Here is a 24,352-nt window from a genome sequence, read left to right as displayed (position 1 = left end):
TGTACGTGGATGTGAGGGATTGGAGGGTTATGGGCAGAGAGCAGGAGGGGGAAGCTAGTGGAGTTGTTCGAGTGAACCGGCGTGGACTTGAAGGGCCAACATGGCCTGTTTCCACGCCGTAAACAGTTATATGGTTATAGTTATATGGTTAAGTTAGACAATATTAGGTGGGATGTGGTTCGTTTGGTGAGAGTTAGCAAATAATTCCACATATCAAAAAAAAAACTAAAGATCAGAAAGGTGAGACCCCAGATGGTCCACTTACTTCAGGTATGCAGTCTTCATGGGTTGATACTCGGACAATGTCATCCAAGGGTAAAAGAGAGTTGCATTTTATCTCTGTGTAGACATTCTTGCCCTCAGTGCAGACTGCCAGCAGCTCCACTAGGTGGATATGGTACTTGAGAGGGCTGTTCTCATCCATCCGGTCTCGTTCAGAGCGCATCATCTGCACCAGAGTCTGGAAGGAAGCTCGGTCATTGTAGAAAATCAGCACATCTTCTCCAGCGTTCACCAGCTGCCAACGAACAATTCAGGAGGTCTCATAAGCATGCTAAGCAACTGGATTATATTGGAGAACAAGAAACAAGATGGGACAATAAGTTTGCAGAACTTGACTCCTCAATTAACCTGGTGAATTGAACATTTATCCTCCACTTGTGCACCTCTCCTCTCACTCGAGGTTTCTCTCCTGAGTTGGTACAGAATTGGTCTTCGGTAGGAGCCCATTGAGCCTTACACTGATCCTGGTGATTGATATGTCCAACCTGCAAAGAGCCTGTAGTGACACCCAGAGGAGAGAGTCCACCAATCCACCAACTCAAACATATATTTCAAGGCATCTTGACAAGCTGTCAGTCGATCTTTTCTTATTAAAAATGTAAATTTTTGATTTTCCCCAAGTCACAGATAATTAGCAGCCAAAATTAGAAATCCACCTGATCCATTATCAGCTGAAGTGAAGATGTGAAGCAAGATGGGGCCACACACCCCATTGGAGCAAGGGTCTGTGTGTGTGATGAGTGCTCTATTTTATAAACCAAGAATTAAAGAGCACAGGGAGGTGTTCAGCCTTACATGCCAGCTCACTGAAAAAGAGGCCAGCATGGTTAGCACATGCAATTACAGCGCCAGCCCCGAGGGTTCGAATCCTGCTCTGTCTCTAAGGACTTTGTATGTTCTTCCCGTGTCAGCGTGGTTTTTCCCTGAGGACTCCAGTTTCCTCCCACCATTCAAAACGTACTGGGAGTTTAGGTTAATTGAGTGTAAATTGGACACAAAATGGCCCGCTACTGTGCTATATGTCTAAATTTTTTTTTAAATTATAAATCACTTCACCTCTTTGCCATGCAGTGATAGAACATAGCAACTTCGTGCAAAAGAAAATCTGATTGTCATACGACAAGTGCCTAACCTTTTATCTGGAATTCTGAAAATTGGCAACCTCCAAATACAAGCAATTTTTTCTGTATATGGAGTTGGATGCCAAACATGGCCCGACACGACCATCACTCAACTCCCATGTATCCCCATCGATAATTTATGGTATCATCACCTAATAAGTGGCCCTTCATGGCATGCGCAGTCACTAATTAGTGCAATTATCAATTTATAAGAGCAACTCCCTGTTGGGCACCGTCACTAATTAGCACGATCATTACTCTATAAGAGCCCCTCCACATAGACTTTGGCCATTAACAATGTTCAATGAAAATGAGCCTACAGGTGAAGACTTTGAAGGTTTCGTGTCTGTAATGAGAGGAGGATGATCACGAACCTCACTGCCTACATCAAAAGTGTTGCAGCTAAAAATGTCAACATGTTGGATGCGGCTGATATCGAAGAAGTGCTGAACATTCACAATAACGCACACGCTGTGCATTCCTTGAGTGATGGGGAAATTGATGAAATGGTGTTACATACTGATAAGCATGAGCAGAGTAGAGATGAGGATGAAGACATTGTGCGCACAGGTGAAAAAATGCCCATTGATGATATGGTTAAAATGGGCGAACACTTAATTGGTGGGATGGAACAACGTTCATTTATCAGTGAGCATGAGATTATGGCTGTTTATTGAATTACAGAGGCTTTAGACAGAAATCTAGAAGATTCCGAACAACAGCAGGTGTCCGGTCCCGACGATTCCGGATCAAAGGTTAAGTATTTCAGACATCTAGTTACAAGAGCTCAAGTTACATCACATTTCTTCCCTCCAACAAGTATCAGCCCTTAATCAATCCTTTTCAATTTAAGACTGGGTGTCCGATTTTAATGTCTTTCAAGAGCAATTTTCCTCATTATAAACATTGCTGGCACTCATGAGAATTTGAAATTAGCAAGTGTGAACTTGACAGCTTGCTACCTTAACTGGCCGAGACCAGATCAGCCATCATGTTTATCACATTCACGAGACTTTATTATACACAGGCTCTGCTATCTTCTTCTTAGTCTATCCCGCTCAAACATTTCGTGTTGGTGTACTGACTGTCATGATATTTGACTGACACCACTCACCTCAGCCATGACCATGTCCTGGCACTTCTTGATAAACTTGCCCTCGGCCTTCACAATGGTCTGCAGGAACTTGAGGTACTGGACATTGCGGCCGTGTGTCTCAATGCAGTGGACAAAGTGCTGTACCACTCGTTCGTTAATCTCGCTGCACAACTGAAAATTGTTCATGAAGATGTGCTGCATGGTCACAGCTTCCAGAATCTGAAACATCAATTCTCTTATCAGACCTGCACACCAAGTAACCAGGAATTGAATGCATGAAACGCTGTTGACAATCTATTTTAGCAAAATGGTACAGACAGTAGAGCCTGCATGGAGCTTTTGGGATCGCCCTGTGACCCAGAGATTTTTACCTGAGGGCTTCAGTTTTCTCCCACATCTCATGGTCATGTGGGGATGGCAGGTTCCCTGTAAATTACATCCATTTTGTAGAATTTAGGAGTTGACTGAATTGCAGCAAGAATAAAATGGGATTAGGGTATGCTAACCTAAAATGGGCACTTAATGTCTGCATGGACTCAGTCATCTGTGATTTTGGAATCAGCTGTTCATTGAAATGCAAAATCGTCAGCAATTAATTGATAATGTATTTGCAAGGTTCAAGTCTCAGCCAGGTACCTGTAACATAAAATGTCAAAATGGCTAACAAACAGTCACATGGTTGGCATAGTAGTTAGCACCAGCGATCAAGACTGGGGTTTGAAAGCTGCACGATCGACAAGAAATTCGTATGTTCTCCCATGTCTATGTGGGTTTTCCCTGCGGACTTTGGCTTCCTCCCACCATTTAAAACTTACCGGGGGTTGGAGGTCAATTGGGCAGCAAGGACTCTTAGGCCGAAATGGCCTGTTACCATGCTAAATTTAAAAGTTTAATATACTGGAAGGAGAGTTTCTTTCCTTCTTTTATCATGAATGGATCTCCCTTTAGTGAAAGATGAAGCCTTGCACGGTTTAACTGCCCTTTACTCTTTAACACTAAAACATGCACTTTTGTCTTCAGTGACATTTTTGTTTTATTGTAACCTTTAAAAAAATTCCTGGACTACTACATGTTGTACCACGTAGATATTGACTTTCCCAGGCAGCAGGCAGGGAAAGTCTCATTCGAAAAGGCCCAGCAGTCCCTTTTCCAGGGAATTAACCAGTTCAGGTTCCAGTGGAAAAGGAAAACAATCAGCACACCTGTGTCAAATCACGCTGGGGATTGATGGCCTCTACCCCTACTCATGTCCCTGGTGTCAGCTGACACCAACGTGCTGATTAAACCAATGGAAAAAGGACAACTTCCATCCATTCCATTCAAAGGTAGACTCTCCAATCTCTGGGGATGAGTTGTGTTCAGTGGAAAAGCAGTCAGTGTCCCAGTTAATGGTGGCCTGGTGGAAACAGCACAAACGGCTTCCTATCCTGGGACATGGCACACCCAATTAACTGGGATGCCAGTGGAAAAAGGGCACGGTTTCTCAATGTATCTAGGTACACATCTCAATAAACAATATTTAACTGCAAGAATACAACCAACATGAAATTTTAACAATATGATGCAGCAATAATAAACTACTTTACATCTACAAGAATATTCTTTCAAAGAATAGTATAATTTTCAGAATGCCACTGACAAGCCCAGAATTTGCTACCATTCGAGAACAGGTGGCAGTGAGCCAATTCATCCTTCTGATGAAGGTACTCTCATTATGTTGCGTAGGGGGTTTCAGGATTTACACCCAGTACAAAGGACCAGTAATACAGTTCCAGGTCATGAGGGAATGGAATTTGGATTGTGGTTTTCCTGTTCACCCTTGCCCTTGGCCCTCTCATGGAGGTTGTGGGTTCTTCAGGTTCGTTTGATGTCAAGGTGACTTCTGTCGATGGGGATAGAGAGAATTAAGTTTTAGGGAGGTGGATGGACAACTTATTGCTAGATGGAGTCGTTGGAGCAAGGGGTTGAAAGAAGGCACAAAGGACATTTGGGAATGTTGGTGAGAGAAAGGATGAAAGGGAATGCATGTGGGGTATTGCAGGAGAGAAACCAGAGAAGGTGGAAGAGGGTCTGATGGGAAGGTGATAAAAGAGAGAATGGGGGATTTGTGCAAAATTGAAGGCCAAAAAACACAAAGTGGGAAAGAGTTGGTGGGGGTGGGGAGGTACTTGAGAGATCCCAAAGGAATTTGTTCTATGGCCTTGTTTTTGTCTACATTTCTCCTCCGACTGGTTGCTATGTCATCTCTCCCCTTTCTCCCTCCTCAACTCATTGCTCAGATACAATTAGTGGCACAAAGAACAGAAGTACCGGCTGCAGGAGTTGGCTTTGCAGGTGAAAAAACCTCCTCTGCCTTTGGATCTCATAACTGTCCTTCAATTCCAATATTCTTGGGTTATGTGAGCCAACAAGGTTCTGTTGATCTGTTCTGAATGTACCGATTGAATGTCCTGCTCTTCTGCGTGTTCGTGGGAAACTACATTGTAATAATGGAGCCATAGCATTGCAGAACTGTGCCTGAGGTGCTTGGAAGGGAGGAACAAACTGGCTCATGGATGAATCAAATCCCTTTTCCTGCCCATCCTTGAAGGCATTGCATTAATCATACTGGGGGATTTTGGATCTCCCCATGAAATGCAGTTTCACTTCTGCATGTTTTTGAAAGTGTTCTTAGAATTAAAGGGGAAATTAACAATTCTATTAATTCTTTCATATGTTTTGAAATGCATCAAATTCCCTTTTATGGTGAACTCTCTGAGCATTTTCTGCACAAAATGAAGGGAGGAAAGTTTAGGGGAGACATCGGGGGTGAGTTTTTTTTACACAGAGAGTTGTGCATGCTTGGAATGCATTGCCAGTGGTGGTGTTAGAAGCTGGAACAATAGGGGCATTTAAGAGACTCAGACAGGCACACGAATGAAAGCAAAATAGAGGGTTATTGGTAGGAAAAGTTTATTGTTTTTTGGTAAGAATACATAGACCGGTATAACATCAATGAAACCTGTCACTCTATATCACTACATTCCAATTGCAGATTTTCCTTTTTAAATCCAGAATAAGATCTATTTGCATGCATCAATTTGTGAGATACACTCAGCAAAATTAGGAAGGTGTTAAGTACATTATAGCTCAGAGATAGGAACTGATTTGGCTTCATCATCAACAACGATGAGTTGCACTACAGAGAAGAGGTGGAAAATCTTGTGAAATGGTGCGAGAGGAACAACCGGAGTTTCAACGTGGACAGGATGAAGGAGATGATCGAGGACTTCAGAAGGAACAGGAACAACCACCCTCCACTACATGTCAACAATTCTGTAGTAGAGTGAGTGGAGAGCACCAAGTTTCTTGGAGTTCATTTAATTAGTGACTTACCATGGAGACTCAACATCTCACTCATCAAGAATACATAACAATGACTGCATTTCCTGAAAAGACTGAGCTGGCAAGGGTACTGGCCACTATTATGTCAACCTTCTATAGAAGCTCTCTCTGGAGCGTCCTTGTCAGCTGTCTCACAGAGTTGTACAGTTGCTCTGGAGAAATGGATCGGAGGTCCATCCATAGCACCATAAGAGTAGTAGAGAGGATCACTGAAGTCTCCCTCACACCCCCCCCCCCACCCATCGACATGATCTACTGGGATCGTTGTCTGAAGAGTGCATGCAAAATCATGGAGGATCCCTTCCACCCTGCACATAGCATAGTTCAGCTGCTCCTGTTGGGGAAGAGATACAGGAGTATCAAAGCCAGCACCACCAGGCTTTGGAACATTTCATCCCACGGGCAATGAGGATACTAACGCTCAAAGGAACTGCTCACACTAACCATCTGAGACTCTCATTCGTATAAAACAATATTTATTTATTCTTATAGATAGAATACTTGTCCTGCAGGTGTATTATTCGTCTGTGTGTTATGTTTGGTTTTCTGTCTGCATGATTTGCTCCAAGGACCAGAGAATGCTGTTTCTCAGGTTGTACTTGTACAGTCAGATGATAATAAACTTGACTTGAGAAATCATGGTGCTTTTGTTGAGCTCAATCATAACAACAAGTCCAATTCTGTCCACTGACAAGTTAAAGTAAATGAACTGACATCGCTGGGAAGGGGCAGGAGATTGATATAGTATGTCACAGCGGGACGTATCAGGCATGTTACCTTTGGCCAGTCAGCCTTATTTCACAGAGATCCACTCAAACCTTGGCAGGTCATTGAACAAAAGCAATGTTACCAGCAGATAACATTGGAAACTTGCACATCTGCTCTCAAAGCTCACGAATAGTGACCAGTCCATTGATTTACAAACATGCCCTGAGTGCGGGGCAGGCAGGAATGCCATATGCCCTTTTGAATTTTCATAAATTCCATTGAGGGAAAACGCATACATGCAAACATGAAAGTCTGCAGTCTTGTGATGAAAACACAAATGCTGGAGGAACTCAGCAGATCTTACAGCGTCCATAGGAGGCCTGAGCCCTTCCTTCTTTCCTCAATCAAAACGTTGGTATATACTTTACCTTCTATGGTTGCTACGAGATCTGCTGAGTTCCTCCAGCATCTCTACATTTTGAATGTCAGTGTTTAATTACATGTTTGCTGTGGCTTTTTAAAAAGTGCCCACATTTAGATTTCTTCTCTTACACAATTCCAGAACTGGATTGGTATGTTCACCACTGACATTTTTTTTGCAAGCTGACAGGATCAAGTTGTGAAGTCACCTGAAGGAACCAGCAGAGCTGCCTTCAACATTGAGGCTAACAAAGCAATACAGTGCCCACACAGCCAACACACTGGGCTTCTCAAGACCACACCAACTTCAAATGGTCAGCTGCAAGACTGACTTGCAGATGCTAACTGGAAGACTGCTTGGATCCAAGAGCTGTACTTACCCCAGGATTTAGGAAAAGGTTGATGTGCTTGTGCAGAAGAGCCTGGTTCTGTGGGTTGCCGGCACAAAAATTCTGCAGAAACTTGTGCGCCAGCTTCATGATCTCTTGCATTCGGATGTCTTCGGCCTGCAGAGGAAATTAAGCCAATGTGGTTACATTCCACGAGCACTGTTGTGCTTTGCTGGGAATCAGCAACATTGAGAAGTATGGATTGTGAGTTGGGGAGTTTGTGTTAGAACCACAATAGATGGGTTCTTGATCAGGAAGGGTTATGGGGAGAATTCAAAAATCTGGGGCTGAAATGGGAGAGTGAATCAGCCACAATGGAATGGTGGGATGAATTAGATAGACTGAATGACCTATTCCACTCCTGTCTTATGGCCACTTAGAAAGACTCTCAAACCCCTTGCTTTTCATTCTAGAGAACAAAACATATCAGAAGACGCCTTGCAGCCCACAGTAACTTTCCCAGCTTTTTCCAGAACAGCCTCACATTTCTGTTTTCCATCCAATCCAATTCTTTCCACCCCCACACTTGTCAAGTATTTATCCCCTTCCCTTGGGAAGAAGATGATAGAATTACACTTCCTGCATGCAAACACCACAACACACCATAAAACCACTTGCTCACTTCAAAGCTGGGCCTTCTGTCAATTTTCAGTGTAGTTGGAGAGATTAATAGTGCCCACCCACTATTTCCTGATCCAAATCAAAAAATGTACACATTTTACTTAGAAGTGAAAATCTGTTCACAAGAATGTCTCAGATTGCAAAGTCATTCATTCACTGGAGGACAGAATTCATGCCACTTTAGGGGATTTCAGGAGCCAAATGCGTGATTCATGCTCAAGACTTAAATTAACAAACATATTCATCGCTTTGAATCTTTAAAGGAAATGTGAGGTGGAATATAATTGTCTGAGTTTAGACCAAGAATGATAGACAGGTAGGAGATTCCAGGTTCAAGCATGCACTTTGAATGGATCCAGCTGGTACCTTTTCATAGGGAATCTGCAGAAGGTCCAGGACAACAGTGTGGGCCCCCATGTTTCTCAGTAACCTCTGCTGTTGCTTTCGGCTTTTCCTCACAGATGAGCCTTCTTGCACACATAGCTTGCTGAGCCGGATCAAAACCTGGAACAGGCAAACCATGGATCAGAGCTTTGGAAGAAAAAGACATCAAGTAACCAAGACAATGCATGCAACACAGTTCAGAGGTCTCACCTCCTTTATAACTCGATAATTCTTGATGCTGGTGCTTTCAATGGCAACCACTGCATCAGAACTCGCTGTCTGACCCTCAGCAAAGTCACCCTGCATTGGACAGAAAATCAAGCACAAGAGGGGCTTCATTTAAAGAAAAGCACAAAGGTTCACCGCAATCACCACGTTTTGGTTGGAATGCCTTTCAAAGCTTCAGGCGACATTCATGAACAGCAGCAACCAACTTCTGCCCCTCCCACAAAAGAACTGAGTGTCAACATGAAACAAAGTCACGAGCTAAGATGGCCCAGCTTACAAACTGTAAAACAAAAATAAATATCTTGGCATTTACAGAGAAAAACAAAAACTGTAGATAATGATTCTTGAGAAAACAATGAAGTGCAAGAGGAACTCGGCAGGTCAGGCAGCATCCTCGGAAAGAAATGGTCAGGCAACGTTTCGAGTTATTGACTGACCATTCATGGATGTATCTTGACCTGCTGAATTGTTTACTTGGCATCTACAGGGTTACAGATGAGCAAAATGAATGCAATAATTGTCCCTAAACTTCAATTTGTCCCATCCTCCAAAGACTTGTATTATATACTGTACTATTTCTCAACACTGGTAACACCACATTAGGTTTAAGCTAAACAAAAAGTAATTTTGTCCTTCTTCCCAGGTTTGCTAACCTTTTTTCTTTCTTATCCTCTCTTTCCATACAAAACTTTCATAGGCACTTCTGATTGCAATCAAATTCTCCAACTGCAGCCATAAAATGTATTTATTTGGAGACACAGCACGGGAACAAGCCCATGCTGCCGCCCAAATGCACCCACGTGATCAATTAACTTTTGAACCCCGTACACCTTTGGAATGTGGGGATAAACTGGAGCACCCAGAGGAAGCTCACATGGACACAGGGAGAAGGTACAAACACTTTAAAGACAGCATCAGATTCAAACCTGGGTCGCTGTCATTGTGATAGTGTTTCACTAACAACAAGAGGAAAAGATAACATAAATTCCAGTTCATGTTGGAGACTGAATCAGGAATGGCCCAATTGAGTCAAAAACCAAATGCTGGAAACAGTCAGTAGGCCAGGAAGCATCTGTGGGCTGCAAAATAGAGTGTTAACATTTCAGGCCAAAAACCTTTAATCAGAAATGTGCTGTGATGAACAGTCATAAATCTGGAACATTAATTCCTGACAGATACTGACTGACATGCTGAATACTTTCAGGGTTTGCTGTTTTGATTTTAGATTTCCACCATCTGCAGGTTTTTGTTTTCCAGTTAATCTCCTGATTCAGTGCCCTTTGGTGGTAGTGTAGCAGTCAGTCAATTTGCCAACTAGGACACGTCTTACATCTTTTTTCTTCTTCAGTTCACTTCCACCTGTGGAACCATCTCCCCCTTCGATTGATTCATCATGGGCATGGCCTTTAAAAACCCACAGCTCCGACTTCTCCACCAGCAGCCTCAGCTGGTCCAGGTCAGCTTTAATTTGTTTGTAGTTTTCCACATCCTGGCTTGTGACGAGCAGCTGCACCTGGAGGAATGCCACAAGGAGGTCAAACAATGAGACCCAGGAAGCCCTGTCTGAGTGTAGGACATCATTGGTTTAAACAATGCTTCAAGTTCTTGCTATCCACACAGTCCAAATCATAATTCACAAAAGTTAAAGCTAAAGGATCTACAGCATGGCCAGTGGAGATTTGTTTATGGGGGGGAGGGGTTGGGGGGGGGTGAGTCAGGGAGGAGGGTGAGAATGGAGAGCAAGAAGTAGTGTCTTTGTACTATCCTTCCAGTAGAAGGATGCTTTCATCTTCTGAATGGAATTCAATTGTTTATTGCCAAGTGCACTGAGATATAGTCAATGGCTTTATTACACATGGCATCCAGGCAAGTCAAGTGACGCACCAGGTAGTGTAATGATAACAAATAAATAAGACACAGAGAGAGGTGCAGCATTACAACAAGTCACACAGTTCAGGGCAAAGAGAAATTCTCATGATCATCTGACAGTACATGTATGAAGCAGTGTTTCTCTAGACCACAGTGCACACATAATGCCCAATACATAATAATTGCACCTATACATAAAAAATATAATACAAAATAATTAAGTCTAAATTTTTCAGTAATTTACTCATTTCATTTATAAGTGACCCAAGGTAACAGTTCAAAACAATGCAGGGGCATCACCTTTTGACGGTACAAGATCCACCCAAGAGTCTGATGAGAAAAGAAACTAAAGTTTAAAAAAAATAAATGTAGACATGCAGCATGTTTACAGGCTCTTCTGACCCATGAGCCCATGCTGCCCGATTACACCAAATTAACCTACAACCCCTGTATGGTTTTAAAGGGTGGGAGAAAACCAGAGTACCCGTAGGAAACCTACACAGTCATGGGGAGAATGTACAAAACCTTATAGACAGCGTGAGATTCAAACCACGGTCGCTGGTGCTGTAACAGCGTTATGATAACTGGTATGCTAACCGTGCCACCCTCGATTCGTTAAATGCGCCACCTTGAATCTGGAGGTTGGCGTTTTCAAGCACATGCATCTTCAGCCCAATGGAGGAGGGTAAGGGTAGGACAGGAAAGTGTGACTGGGATAGGCAGCTGTCCCAACACCAGGAAGTACAGACTGAGTTGACAGAACAGAGGTTTTTCTGCTTGCTAGCATTATGAAATAAATCAGGAAGGGCGAGGGGAAATAAAGCAGGACAAGCTTCTCACTGTTGATGCAACTGACCTCCTTCCCCAGAAAGGAAACATTGCATCAGTTCAATTCCATTCTGTTAAGAAGCTGTGCCTTCAACAGCTCATGTAGACAAGCAAATTATACCATAAAAGGTGCAAAAATATTCTGCATGTAACAGGAGTGGACGAACAGTTATTTGTTCCCAGTTTCAACATGTTAAGACACAGAGAAAAATGCCAAGGATAAATTCACAGGCATCAGTAAGATCCAGCCTTGTGCCTGGAATCCTTCCAGGTTATGCATCCAGGAAGCTCAATTTTGTCTCCCTCCCAAAAGTCTGCTATTCAGACTACTGACTGAACAAATGGCAATCATTTTCATGAGGGTCTGTCAGAAGCAGACTTAAATCTTTGTGAGCAGTACAGTTTCAGCAGGGGAACTCCATTTATAACATCTGCCAGCTTCCAACCACTCCTCTCACCATGTTACCTCCCAAAAATTAAAGTGATTTTCTATCCTTTGAAATGAAAAATTCTTGGAGATATCCTCTAATTTTGGGAAATATAAACCCTTCTGCAGTAATGACTTCCTCTTGTGCTCAATTTCATTAGGATTTGTTTACGTTATCATTCCACTATATGGGTCTCATCTGCAGTAGGAGCGGAGTATCCTCTGATAATGCCAAATGTCATTTTGTGACTCAAAATCTATATTAAAAATATTATTTTAATATTGGGAGACTTTTTCTCCATGACCTTAAACCACCAGCAAATGGGGATTTTTTACTGTTACAACTTCCACAGCTCTTCACATTAGGGATTGCTTTATTCTTCCTCCTCCCACCAACCCTTGCATGCAATTTCCTGATGATTACAGTTTTTTGTTATACCCTCAAGTACGATATACAAATGCACTGAAATTCTTCATTTTTACTGAAGCCACATGGAATACATAAAATACATTAATCAACAACAAAATTACCAGATAAAATAAAAAAATATTCAATGTAGTTCGTGGATAACAAATATTACAACAGTGCAAACATAAACATTTTCAGAGGGAGATCATGCAATCTTTTTAAGCTACTTTGCCATTCATTAAATCATGGTTGAAGCTCTCAAGTAATACTGCATTCCCACTGCCTCCATGTAAAGAGCTAGAACCACTAGTCCTCGTCCAGCAGACTGCTGGAGAAGATCTGAAGGAATGAATGGGCGAAGGCAATTTCTAAAAAACTCAGTACTGATTGCTTCAAAGATAAATCGATTTATTGGAGAAATGATTAGAGTCAAGTTGAATTTCATTTTGAACTGGAATGGCTCGGTCATTTACCCAGTTGACATTTTGCATAGTTTCCATAAAAATTAATTAAAAATTAAATATAAGGTAATCACATGCATTTTGTTGTGCAAATCCAACACAAAATTGCATCCAAAACCATTTTTCAATTTAAATTTTATATTTTATTTAAAACATGGTAGAAACAGATTCCAACCTGTGCCACCCAATTAACTGGAGCACCCAGGGAAAACCTACGCAGGTCACAGGAGAACATAGAAACTCTTTACAGACAGCATCGGATTTTAACCAGGGTCGTTCGCTAATTACTACTATGTTAACCATGCTGCCCCCTTTTAGCTTGATCTCTGCATGCTTGCCATCAACACTGATCACCAACCCAAAAACACCCCACGCCTGCCCTGTGGCCGCAAGGGACTAGGGTTTGCATGCCCACTTGCTTCAACTTGCAGATTGAAATGAAGCAATCAGGAACTGAACAATGATGTTAAAGTGCAACTTTGAGAGTCAAGGCCAAAAGCAATGTTGACTAATCTGCTAGATGATAAACAACATCAGTACATTACTTAAAAGATGTTTGGAGGACAAGGTAGCGGATTTGATTCTGTTTTGTGTGCTGTCTCTGTGGAGTTTTCAGATTCCGGTCTCCTTCCGTAGCTCAAAAGCATGCGGGCCAGTATGTTAATTGGCCACTGTAAATTTCATCTACCGTGTATATTTCAGCAATATGTTGACCCCCATTTTCCAGCCTAATTTTAAGGGTTTTATGGCATATCCGGCATAAAAGTCGACTACCTTTTTTTGGGCTGTCCGGGCTTTTTTTTTTAAAAAAAAAACACCTAATCCAAGTAACAAAGCTGTAAATTAAGAAAAAAAAACCTCAGCTTATCAGATATCAACTGAGCTGGAGCAGTGACATCATGCTCCAGGAGGGAGAAGAAACCTCAGCCTACCAGGCAGCAGCAGTGATGGCCTGTGGAGTTGGAGCCCCAACGTTGTGTTCCCGGCGGGAGCAGGAACCTCGGCCAACCAGGTAGGAGTGTCAACACCGACCTCAGGTAGGAGCAGTAATGGCGGCGCCCAGCGGTGGGGAGGTGTCGGGGAGTGGCAGCACTGGTGGTTGGGAGATGCTTCCAGCATCGACTTATACACCAAATTGACGTCAATCTGGTTTTTTTCCCCCGGTGAATTTAAGGTCTCAAAAGTATATCCAGTGTATAAGTCGACCCCTCCTTTTTGAGAAATTTTTTAGGGTTTCGCAACTCAACTTATGCCGAAATATATGATAGTCATCAGTAAGTGGGAGAATCTGGGGATGGGGATGTGTTGGTGGGGAGGAGTGGTTGGATGGGAAAATTGATGACAGTTAGACCTAATCAGGCCTTTATATGCAGAGAAACATGAGCCTGTGATTAAATGGGACTGGAGGTCTTGCTCCATGAAAAAGTGGCAAAATTAAGTTGTGTTTACTTGTTGAGTTATCTTTGTTCATTGTTTCCTTCTGTCAGTCACTACCTTGTACCAAATCCTAAAACATTCAAACACTCCTCAGTGCCCATTGCAAACTCATTCCGAGAAGAACATCAAAATTAAATTCCTTGTATGTAGAGCATTCAAACAGAAGTTTAAAAAAAAAAGCTACAAAAATGTACTTCAAACTTTGTGTGGGCATCAGACAGTGAAGAACACATCACCAATTCACATGAAAGGTCAGGTAATATGCAGGAGCTCAAGTTTAAAAGGTCATTGCGTGACTTCTGCTCTAGGAAGTGGCCTGCAAATGGGAAGTTTTAATATTAACCATCTCCTGTGGAAAAAAAACGGTCTTCACATACCTGTTTAAATGCTTGAAGGACCTCTTGCCTCTGGCTAAAATGTCTGAACAGGAGATGGAGAGCTCCAGACACCAAGGGCGGATAGTCATGCATGGTCAGGTGAAGCAGGACCCGCAGAAATGTTCTGCCTCCGTGATCGTCCAGATCTAATGGGGTATTTTCATCACTGTGTTGGGGAAAAAAATAAAGAATCATAACCAATTCCAAATAGAAAATGGACATTTCTATCACATCCCCTGTGACCTCTGGAATTCAAAGAATGCAGAATTACCAATTAGTTTGTACTGCAGTTACTGCTCAATTGGAGGAAAACATGTACAGGATATCAATGCAATAAATTTGTTCTTGTAATGCTCATCAAGCAGCAAGTAGGCCCAGGATGCTGTGGATCACTCTCCTCTCCAATATATCGCCATAGAATACCTTGTATTCATCTGAAGGCAAATGGTGCATCAGTTTGACACCAGGCCTGGAAGCTGTGACCTTCATTTCCACTGTGCATCCGCCATATTGATCAAATCCTTGGACCAGGACAAAAGAAGCCATACTAGAGATATTCCATTCAGTGTTCACTGTCTGAGGTCTACTTTTTGTCTGGAATGAAGATCCCCCACTTCACATCATGTTGATTCTGCAGGTATTTTTCTACACCTGCAATCACCATACCCACAGGATAGCACAGGCTTTTCCCAAACTTTCTTGAACACCTGAAGTGTTATGGAACATTTCTTCTCTGGATGAGGTGGTACCACAATCACAACTCAGCACATATTACAAGATCATGGAAGACTCAGACCCTTATTATATCCTTCATTTCTTGTGGCTTTATGCTATTCATTTCCAGCATCATTTCCAAGTCCATTTCTGGGAAGAGCAACTGTCCTTAACACCAAGATCAATGTAGTGACTTGATCGTTCTTCCCAGCCTCACACTCAATGTCGCAAAACTAAGGAGTGGATTGGTGACTTCAGGAAGGGAAAACCAGAAGTATATGATCCAGTGATTATTGGGGCAATCAGGGGTGAAGAGGGTGAGCAAATTTAAGTTCTTGGGATTCATTATCTCTAAGGATATTTCCTGGACCCATCACACTAATGGCATTGTGAAGAAGCATATCAGCTCCTCTACTTCCTGAGGAGTTTGTGATTTTACAAGCTCAGAGGAGTCCAAAACCCAGCAGCAATAGATTTTCACCAAGACAACTGGTTACTTCAACAAAATTTGCTTTTAATTATCTTTAAACATGAAAACAGAATCACACTTTAACTTATCATCATTAACTTAACTAACCTAACTTAACCCCCTTGTAATTCTAAGCACACGTGCATGCAATGTGTGTGTAAGTTTAGAAAAGTTCTTTGATTCGCAGTCCAATCTCACTTCTCATTCCTCCAAGTTCACTGATTGCAGGCAATTCTTTTACTGTGCACAGAATTTAACATTTATGAAGTTCACCAGGCTTTGGTGCTTGAACGGTAAATGGTTACCACTCTGGAAGGTTCTTGTTAGTTTTCAGAGAGAGATTTGTTGTTCCTGGACACAAACTGATCCCTTTTAATCAGCCACTTCAGTGTCTTGCCAAAGAAACTTTCCCCATCAGGGTTTTCCAGATGGTAACCTCTTTCTTTCAGGTCACCAGAGTTCCTTTTTGTTTCTCTTATTTCAAGTGACACATTAAGCAGCCAGTCCGCTCCTCTTGTATGAACCACAAGGGCTTTGACCAGGCTGAACTAAGCACTCAGAATCCACTTTCAAAATGGGGTTTTTCCACAAGTTTGCCAGCTTGTCCTGTTCCAGTCCCAGCTGTTGCTGCTGACTGTAGAACTGCAGAACTGACCTCTCTCTCTCACACACACACAGAGAAAAGCTGTTTGACTCTCTCTGCTTGCAAAACTACATGACCCTCTTAGAACAGCAAGCTGCACTCCCAGACAACCTGCGGCTCAGAACTCCTCCTCCGATCTCTTTCATCTGCTGCTTTTCAAAACAACAATTCATTAGTGAAGTCTCTTGGGTGCTCCCCAAAGTGTTTGCAAAGGTCCCCAGGAGCTGCCCTGTCTGGCTTGAGCAGAGCTCCAGTATTTTAAATGAGATCTGTTTTGAAGTGTTTGTTTGCGACCTACACTAAGAAAACCAAGCCCCAATTTATCTCGCAAAAACATATCTATATACAATACAAACACAACATAATCTGTCACAGTGGAGATTTGATATGACATTGAAAACCCTGCCAAGTTTCTACAGATGTAAGGTGGAAAGTATGCTGACCTGGTGCATCATGGTCTAGTATGGGGATACCAATACCCCTGAGCAGAAAATCCTGCAAAATTTAATGGACACAGCCCAGTACATCACAGGCAAAACCCTCCACACCATTGAGAACATCTACAGGAAAAGCTGCTCTGTCAGAGAGCAGCAGCAATCATCAAAGATCCATAACACCCAGCACACATTCTGTTCTTGCTGCTGCCATCAGAAGAGGTCTAGGTGACATAGGACTTGCACCACCAGGTTCAGGAACAGCTGTTACCCCTCTACTATTAGACTCCTCAACAACAAACTCAATCAGGGACCCATTTCTTTGATTTTTTTTCTCTCTGTATTGCACAATTTGTTTACATTTCTTTATTTGTTTACTTGTGTACATATCTTCTGGAGTTCATTTTTTTGCACAACCAATAATTGGTAATTTTGTCTTGCCCACAAGAAAAAAGAATCTCACAGTTGAATGTGATGTCAAGTATGTACTCTGACAATATATCTTAACTTTAAAAAAAAAGAGCAAAACATCAAGCTTGCCTTCCACCAAAGATCCCTTCAGCTTGTTCCTCAATGTGCTCAAAATCTAACGTTCCTGTGAAAGAAATATTAGAACCTAATTAGTTACTGAACCAATCATGAGTAAATAACATAAACATAACATAACAATTTACAGCACGGAAACAGGCCATTAGGCCCTTCTAGTCCTCACCGAACCAAACACCCCTCTCTAGTCCCACCTCCCTGCACAATGCCCATAACCCTCCATCTTCTTCTCATCCATATACCTGTCCAACCTTTTCTTAAATAATACAATTGACTCCGCCGCCACTATTTCTCCCGGAAGCTCATTCCACACGGCTACCACTCTCTGAGTAAAGAAGTTCCCCCTCATGTTACCTCTAAACCTCTGCCCCTTAATTCTTAACTCATGTCCTCTTGTTTTAATCTTTCCTCCTCTTAACGGAAATAGTCTATCCACATCCACTCTGTCTATCCCTTTCATAATCTTAAATACTTCTATCAAATCCCCTCTCAACCTTCTACGCTCCAAAGAATAAAGACCTAATCTGTCCAATCTCTCCCTATACTCTAGATGCTTAAACCCAGGTAACATTCTGGTAAACCTTCTCTGCACTCTCTCCACTCTGTTTATATCCTTCCTATAATTAGGCGACCAGAACTGCACACAGAACTCCAAATTAGGCCGCACCAACATCTTATACAATCTCAACATCACCTCCCAACTCCTATATTCCATGCAATGATTGATAAAGGCCAGCATACTAAAAGCCTTCTTCACCACCCTATTCACGTGAGTTTCTACCTTCAGGGAACGATGTACCATTACTCCTAAATCTTTCTGCTCTTCTGTATTCATCAATGCTCTCCCATTTACCACGTATGTCCTGTTCTGATTCTTCTTACCAAAATGAAGCACCTCACACTTATCAGCATTAAATTCCATCTGCCATTTTTCAGCCCACTTTTCTAAGCAGCCCAAATCCCTCTGCAATCCTTGAAAACCTTCTTCATTATCCACTATCCCACCTATCTTAGTATCGTCTGCATATTTACTAATCCAATTCACCACCCCATCATCTAGATCATTAATGTATAAAACGAACAACAATGGGCCCAATACAGATCCTTGAGGCACACCACTGGTCACCGGCCTCCAACCTGACAGACAATTATCCACTACCACTCTCTGGCCTCTCCCTTTCAGCCAATGTTCAATCCATTTGACTATCTCAAAATTTATACCTAAAGACTGCAACTTCCTAACTAGCCTTCCATGTGGTACCTTATCGAAGGCCTTACTGAAGTCCATATAGACAACATCCACTGCGCTACCCTCATCCACATTCCTAGTCACCTCTTCAAAAAATTCAATCAGATTGGTCAAACGTGACCTTCCTCCCACAAATCCACGTTGAGTGCTCCTGATCAGACCCTGTCTATCCAGATGTTTATAAGTACTATCTCTAAGAATTTTCTCCATTAATTTACCTACCACAGACGTCAAACTTACACACCGATAGTTGCCAGGCTTCCTCCTTGAACCCTTTTTAAATAACGGAACCACATGCGCAATGCGCCAATCCTCCGGCACTATCCCCATATCTAATGACATTTGGAAAATTACCGCCAGAGCCTCTGCTATTTCCTCCTTCACTTCTCTCAATGTCCTGGGGAAGATCCCGTCTGGTCCCGGAGACTTATCCACCTTTATATTCTTCAAAAGCCCTAAAACTACATCTTTTGTAATCTCTATATTCCCCATATTTACCCAATTTGCTTTTTTTTTATCTCACATCACCCAATATCCTTCTCCTTAGTGAATACCGAAGAAAAGAAACTGTTCAATATCTCCCCCATTTCTCTAGGCTCCACACACAGTTTTACGCTCTGATTCTCTAAGGGACCAATTTTGTCTCTAGCTTTCCTTTTACCATTAACATATTTGTAGAACTCTTTTGGATTAGTTTTCACCCTGCTTGCCATAATTTCCTCGTACCTGTGCAATCCTGTATTTCACAGACAAATCCAAGCAGGCTTTCTCTGATCAAATTACAGTTGTTCAAGGGACAAATAGTTCTGTCCACAATTATCATTTCTAAAGATTTCCATATTTCAAAGGTCAAATTGTCAGGTTGCAATTGGTGGGTTTATCCTTGAACTCTTTTTGTATAAAGGTATGGTATCTGCAATTCCATAAAACTTGAGAACCATTTCTAACTCAACAGATGTTTTTATGATACCGTATATGTGGCAAATAGGATGACTGGTGTATAGGAGGACGCCAAAATTTCCATTTTAACCAAGTGTTTGAGCAATACCGTTTGTATAAGACGACCTCCTCAAATCTGGAACTTATCATTGACCAGTGGATGCTCTTAAAAGCAAATCACAATATTTTAATACCAAATTACTCTGATAAGATTTTAATTTTATTAGCATATTTTAAAATTAACCACTATCAGTTCCTGTAACATGTCGTTTAAAGCTTATACAGAGCTGTTGGCGGCTGGACTGAGTGGATGGACCCCGCGAGGGAGCTCTGAGACTTCACAAATAGCTAATGGGGCTTGTGCAAAATTGTATCAGAGCCAGCAGGAAGATGGCAGTGGTGTTGAGACTTCACTGTCAAGGTTTGGATTTATACTCAGTGTATAAGATGACCCTGATCTTAAGGAGACATTTTTTTAAGTTTCGGGAATGTTCTGTATGCCAACTTATACGGTAATTAATACGCAACCTTGGCACCCAGAAAGTTCAGTTTCATTCCATCTAAACTAAGCAATTCATCCTGAATGCAGCTCACCCTTCTCTAATTTTTTTCCGTTTTCTTTTACCGTCCTCAGTTGTATCTTCTTCTGCGGAGACTCCTGCATTATCAGCTGGATAAAAACTGAAGTCAAATATGTTGGCTCCAAGTAGATCTTTTTTTAAGTTCCTCACCAGTCCCAACTTTTCTTTAACCATCCTTTAAATGTATCAATCATCCTCGGAAAAAATAAAACCAATATCCGCTTCCCATTTAGTTTTGGATTTATCCCAACCCTTTTTATCCATACCATCCTGTAGTATTTGATACATAGATGAAACATAACCCTTCTCTGACACCTTCATAAGAAGTCTTAAATTTAGTCATTTCAGGTAAAATCATATCTCTACCATATGTATGTAAAAAGCAACATCAATTTTCATTTTCTTAATATACGCCAAGACGCGCTTACGCTTGATTGGACTGTTTAAACCTCGAACATTAAAAGTAGCAAACTTCAACTTTGACATATCTACTAATATTACTAAATACCAATAATATCTTTATATGAAAACTCAAATCAACTTATATAGGCCCTCCAATAGGAGAAAAAAGTCACAGATTAAAAGCTAACTAAAATGAAAATAAAAAGAAATAAAAAATTGCCCCCCACCCCAAAACTACCAAAAGGTAGTAATCCCTAAACAAAAATTGGGTGTGGGTCACCCACCAGTAGCTGATGACTAGTAGAATCTAGAGCAAATTTCTCCCTCCCCAGCCGAACAAAGAATAACATCAAAATATCATGATAACATAAAAAGTAAAATAAGAATAAGAAAATTCTTCTATTTATCCAAGAGATTCCAAACTCGAAGGTCCCATTTCAAAAGAAGTTGGACTCTTTCCATTCCCGTTTTTCCCATTTCTGCCATTTCTTCCATTTCCAGAACAACCAGATTTTTCTTTAGGAGACAATGGTGGACTACGTCTTTGTCCTGTTATATCTGGCAATGAATCAGTAAAAATCATTGCTTCACGATCATTCTCAAAAAACCGAGATTGATAGTCTCCATAAAACACCTTCAACACTGCAGGGTAGCGAAAAGTAGACTGATAACCTTTACACCACAAAACTTCTTTAACTGAATTAAATCGATGTCGACGTTGAATGACCTCTTGACTCAAATCAGGATTTTTAAAAACCCTGCTATTCTGAATCAATAACGGAGTTTGTCGTCGTCTCGCATTTTGCACTGCTAATCGAAGTATTGCTTCTCTGTCCAAATAATTCAAACATCGAATTATTACAGGTCTTGGTGGTTGACCAGGTAAAGGTGTTCTTCTTGAAGCTCTATGGCTCTTTCCAGTACCAAGCCTCCAGAAAAAAATTCTTGCCCTAGTACTTGTGGGATCCAATCTTTAAAAAAACGAAGAGGATCTTGTCCTTCCATACCTTCTGGCAAACAAACGATTTTCACATTATTCCTTCTGCTTTGATTCTCCAAATAGTCTATTTTCCTCTCTAACTCCTTCTCACGTTCTCGCAATTCTATAACTGATTTTTCAACCTTCAACACTTTTTCTGTGTTAGAAACCACTTGCTGTTTACATTCCAAAAAAGCAGACAGAAATTTTTTAAAATCTTCACAAGATGCTTCCACACGCGTTTTAACTGTATTCAATTCTGAACTTATATTAGCATTAATTTAGGCCATCTCATTCAGTAAGGGTTGAATGACAGCGTTTAACTGCATATATTGTAGCTCAGAAAAGCTCAGCCCTGCTTTCTCTGACGCAGTGGCAGAACCAGGTAACTGCAGCTCCTGCTGCAACTCAACGAAAGGCATTTTAGAGGTTTTACTCCGGGTCTGGACTCCCAGCGACGGCACCCCGACTTCCTCAGGGGGTCGCCGCTGGTCTCCTCCCGCAGCTCGTTGTTTTCTCGCAAAATCACGGAGGAAATCAAAATCTTCAGGTTGGAATGCTGCCTGAAGTATTTCAAACAATGGAGTCGTCTTCCTGCGTGCTCCCTCCATTAAAATCGAAAGGCTTCCAGAATCAGGATCCACTTCTTGGGAACACGTACCTTCCTCCAGAGAATGGGTAATTCCAGAGCTATCCTTCACTTGGTGCGTAGTAGACATTTTTTTTTTTCAGCTCCCACAGGCAGCCTTTGTAGTTTAGGCACTGAAGAAATTAAACCTGAAGCTGTAACAAGTTGTTTAGGGCCCAAATCTTCAGTATTTCAAAAATGTAACTTCTTCTGCACTTGAGATTTACTCTTTTTACCATTAATGGCCATAATACTTCCTTAATACTTTAAAATTTAAAGAGTTTAAACTTGAAAACAAAGGGTTAAAAAACGGGTACTTAAAAGTCCGGCCAGAGAGGTCGAGATTACACGTCTAGACTCTACGCCATCTTGCCACGCCCCTGAACTTTTTAAACTTTGAGCAGCTGCCCAAGTAACATGGGTCAGCAAGCAAACAGGTGCGAGGTGAATTACACAGTGCAAGTTAGGACATGGGCAATCAAGCTTAGCTTCATCTAAAGTTAAAGGGAATAGATGAGACACTGGGAACCTAAGTGTGGCCTGGTGCAAGATGTGCACCATCTACCCTGGATTTTCGGGGCCAACAAGAGGTCACTGGATGTCACAGTAGGTTTGGTGCTTTCCAAGGCATGGGCCCCTCTTTCAGGCTGAACCCATTCCAGATCAGCCTGCCCTTCACAAAGAAAATAAATCTTTCCAGTTCTCCCACTGGTTTCTCTGGGCTTGTTTGCATTGCCACACTTGGACGTGTAAGGCCCCGGTCTCTGCCATTCCAGATTTGGGGATGTAGACCAGATTCCCTTACGATAGGTGGGTGGCAACGGAGGCCACTGCTCGCCTTTTTGAACTGCGTTTGCCTGTTCTTTAAGAACGATAAAAGACACAAAGGCAGAGGTTGGGTGGGAATCAATAGCCACTCATCCAAGGCCAGGAAAGAGGTGGGATGATATTCATGAGGCAGTCAGTGTTATTGTAGATGGATCATGGCACCTCTCAAACCACATATGACACCAAAGTTTGTGGACAATTCAAGCTGGTTTCAGACAGTGGCCAGATGGGAAGTCAGAGGTTGGGGAACAGAGTTTATGACGGCCAAACCCAATAGGTTGCAAATGTAGTTTTGGGTTGCATACCCAGAGGATAGTGCCTTACAATGTTTTGATTTAGTGGATTGACACAAGCAGCAGTGGGTTGGCAGATCTGGGCATAATTTTGGGAAACTACAGTGCTTTGACATGGCTTTGCTACTGATGTGGGTTGACAGAAATCTCTTAAGTTTCAGAACCAAAAGTTGAAGTAAAGACAATACAGTAAAACGCCTGGTATCTGTCATGTTTGGGGATTAGTAGATGCTGGATAAGTGAATTTTTGGTTGTTTGAGATTGCGTGATGTGTGAAAGACGAACTAACTTCCCTTTTTTTTCCCACAAATGATTTTGCTGGTTGCTTGAATTCTGGATAACTGTTTCTCTTCTCTGACATTGCAACAGGAAAGCATTCTCAATGAAAGCCCTACACAACACCCCTCTCTTACCCCCATATCCTGGAAGCCACAACACATTTAAGGGGAGCCACAGGCTGAAATCATGAAATAATTTTTAGATTTTTATGTTGTCGGTGGGGGAGCAGAGTGGAATAAATCAACTAAGCTTGACTGCTTCACAGGGAAGAAGGCCCATAAACTCTGAGCAGAGTCCTGAGAAGGCCATAGCCAAAAAAAAATTGAGAATGGCTGCTATCGGGCATTCAGTAAACCAGCTGGTTGATACATTACCTGCTCCATCCTGAGAAGCCGATCCAATACTTGGGGTGTCAGTTGATTGATGATGTGCATTGCTTTCATCAAACTCTCGTTTAAATATGGAGAGAAGACAAGAGATTCGATAATCTAAACGAACGTTCAAAATGAACTGAAATAGGAATGGCAAAAATGGTAGTTTTAACAGAGATGCTCTTACTTCAAAATAATATGTATGACATGCAACACCTTTCACAAATTAAAAATCAGTTTGCATGCTGTGTGGTTCTACAAACAAAGAGATGATTACCAGTTAATCTGCTTTCATGGGATTGGCTACAGTGGGCATCATTCAGGATATCAGGGAGTATCCCTCTGCCACTCTTCAAACTAGTGTTGAGATTTTATTTAACAGGCATCTCAAAGACCAGCCTGGACCATCCTTTAACAACTCATCAAAAATGCATCTCTAACAGTACAATGACGTCAAGCAGATGTGCCTGATCAGGTTTCTGGAATGGGATTTGAACTCAACCAGCTGATTCCGAAGAACAAATATGGGCCACTTAATTGATGTGGAAACTGAAAC

The 24,352-nt window shown here is 41.8% G+C and overlaps 1 protein-coding gene across 8 annotated transcripts in view; it reads right to left on the bottom strand.

Annotated features, from left to right (window-relative positions):
- The window catches only part of itpr1b (inositol 1,4,5-trisphosphate receptor, type 1b), a 571,367-nt gene that overhangs the window by 321,381 nt on the left and 225,634 nt on the right, over positions 1 to 24,352 (bottom strand). For 7 of the 8 annotated variants that reach the window (XM_069936919.1, XM_069936913.1, XM_069936916.1 and 4 more), the window contains exons 24-32: positions 23,800 to 23,935; positions 17,242 to 17,296; positions 14,442 to 14,607; positions 9,964 to 10,146; positions 8,616 to 8,705; positions 8,388 to 8,525; positions 7,392 to 7,517; positions 2,518 to 2,718; positions 266 to 517 (exon numbers count right to left, since the gene is read on the bottom strand). In XM_069936919.1, coding sequence (XP_069793020.1) covers positions 266 to 517; positions 2,518 to 2,718; positions 7,392 to 7,517; positions 8,388 to 8,525; positions 8,616 to 8,705; positions 9,964 to 10,146; positions 14,442 to 14,607; positions 17,242 to 17,296; positions 23,800 to 23,935 — 1,347 coding nt within the window. The remainder of the gene's footprint in view (positions 1 to 265; positions 518 to 2,517; positions 2,719 to 7,391; positions 7,518 to 8,387; positions 8,526 to 8,615; positions 8,706 to 9,963; positions 10,147 to 14,441; positions 14,608 to 17,241; positions 17,297 to 23,799; positions 23,936 to 24,352) is intronic. The other variant, XM_069936918.1, reaches the window with a different exon arrangement.

The sequence above is a fragment of the Narcine bancroftii genome, chromosome 5, assembly GCF_036971445.1.
Source record: "Narcine bancroftii isolate sNarBan1 chromosome 5, sNarBan1.hap1, whole genome shotgun sequence".
NCBI lineage: Eukaryota > Metazoa > Chordata > Chondrichthyes > Torpediniformes > Narcinidae > Narcine > Narcine bancroftii.
Note: the sequence above shows the minus strand (reverse complement) of the source record. Positions and strands in the feature narration are given on the sequence as shown.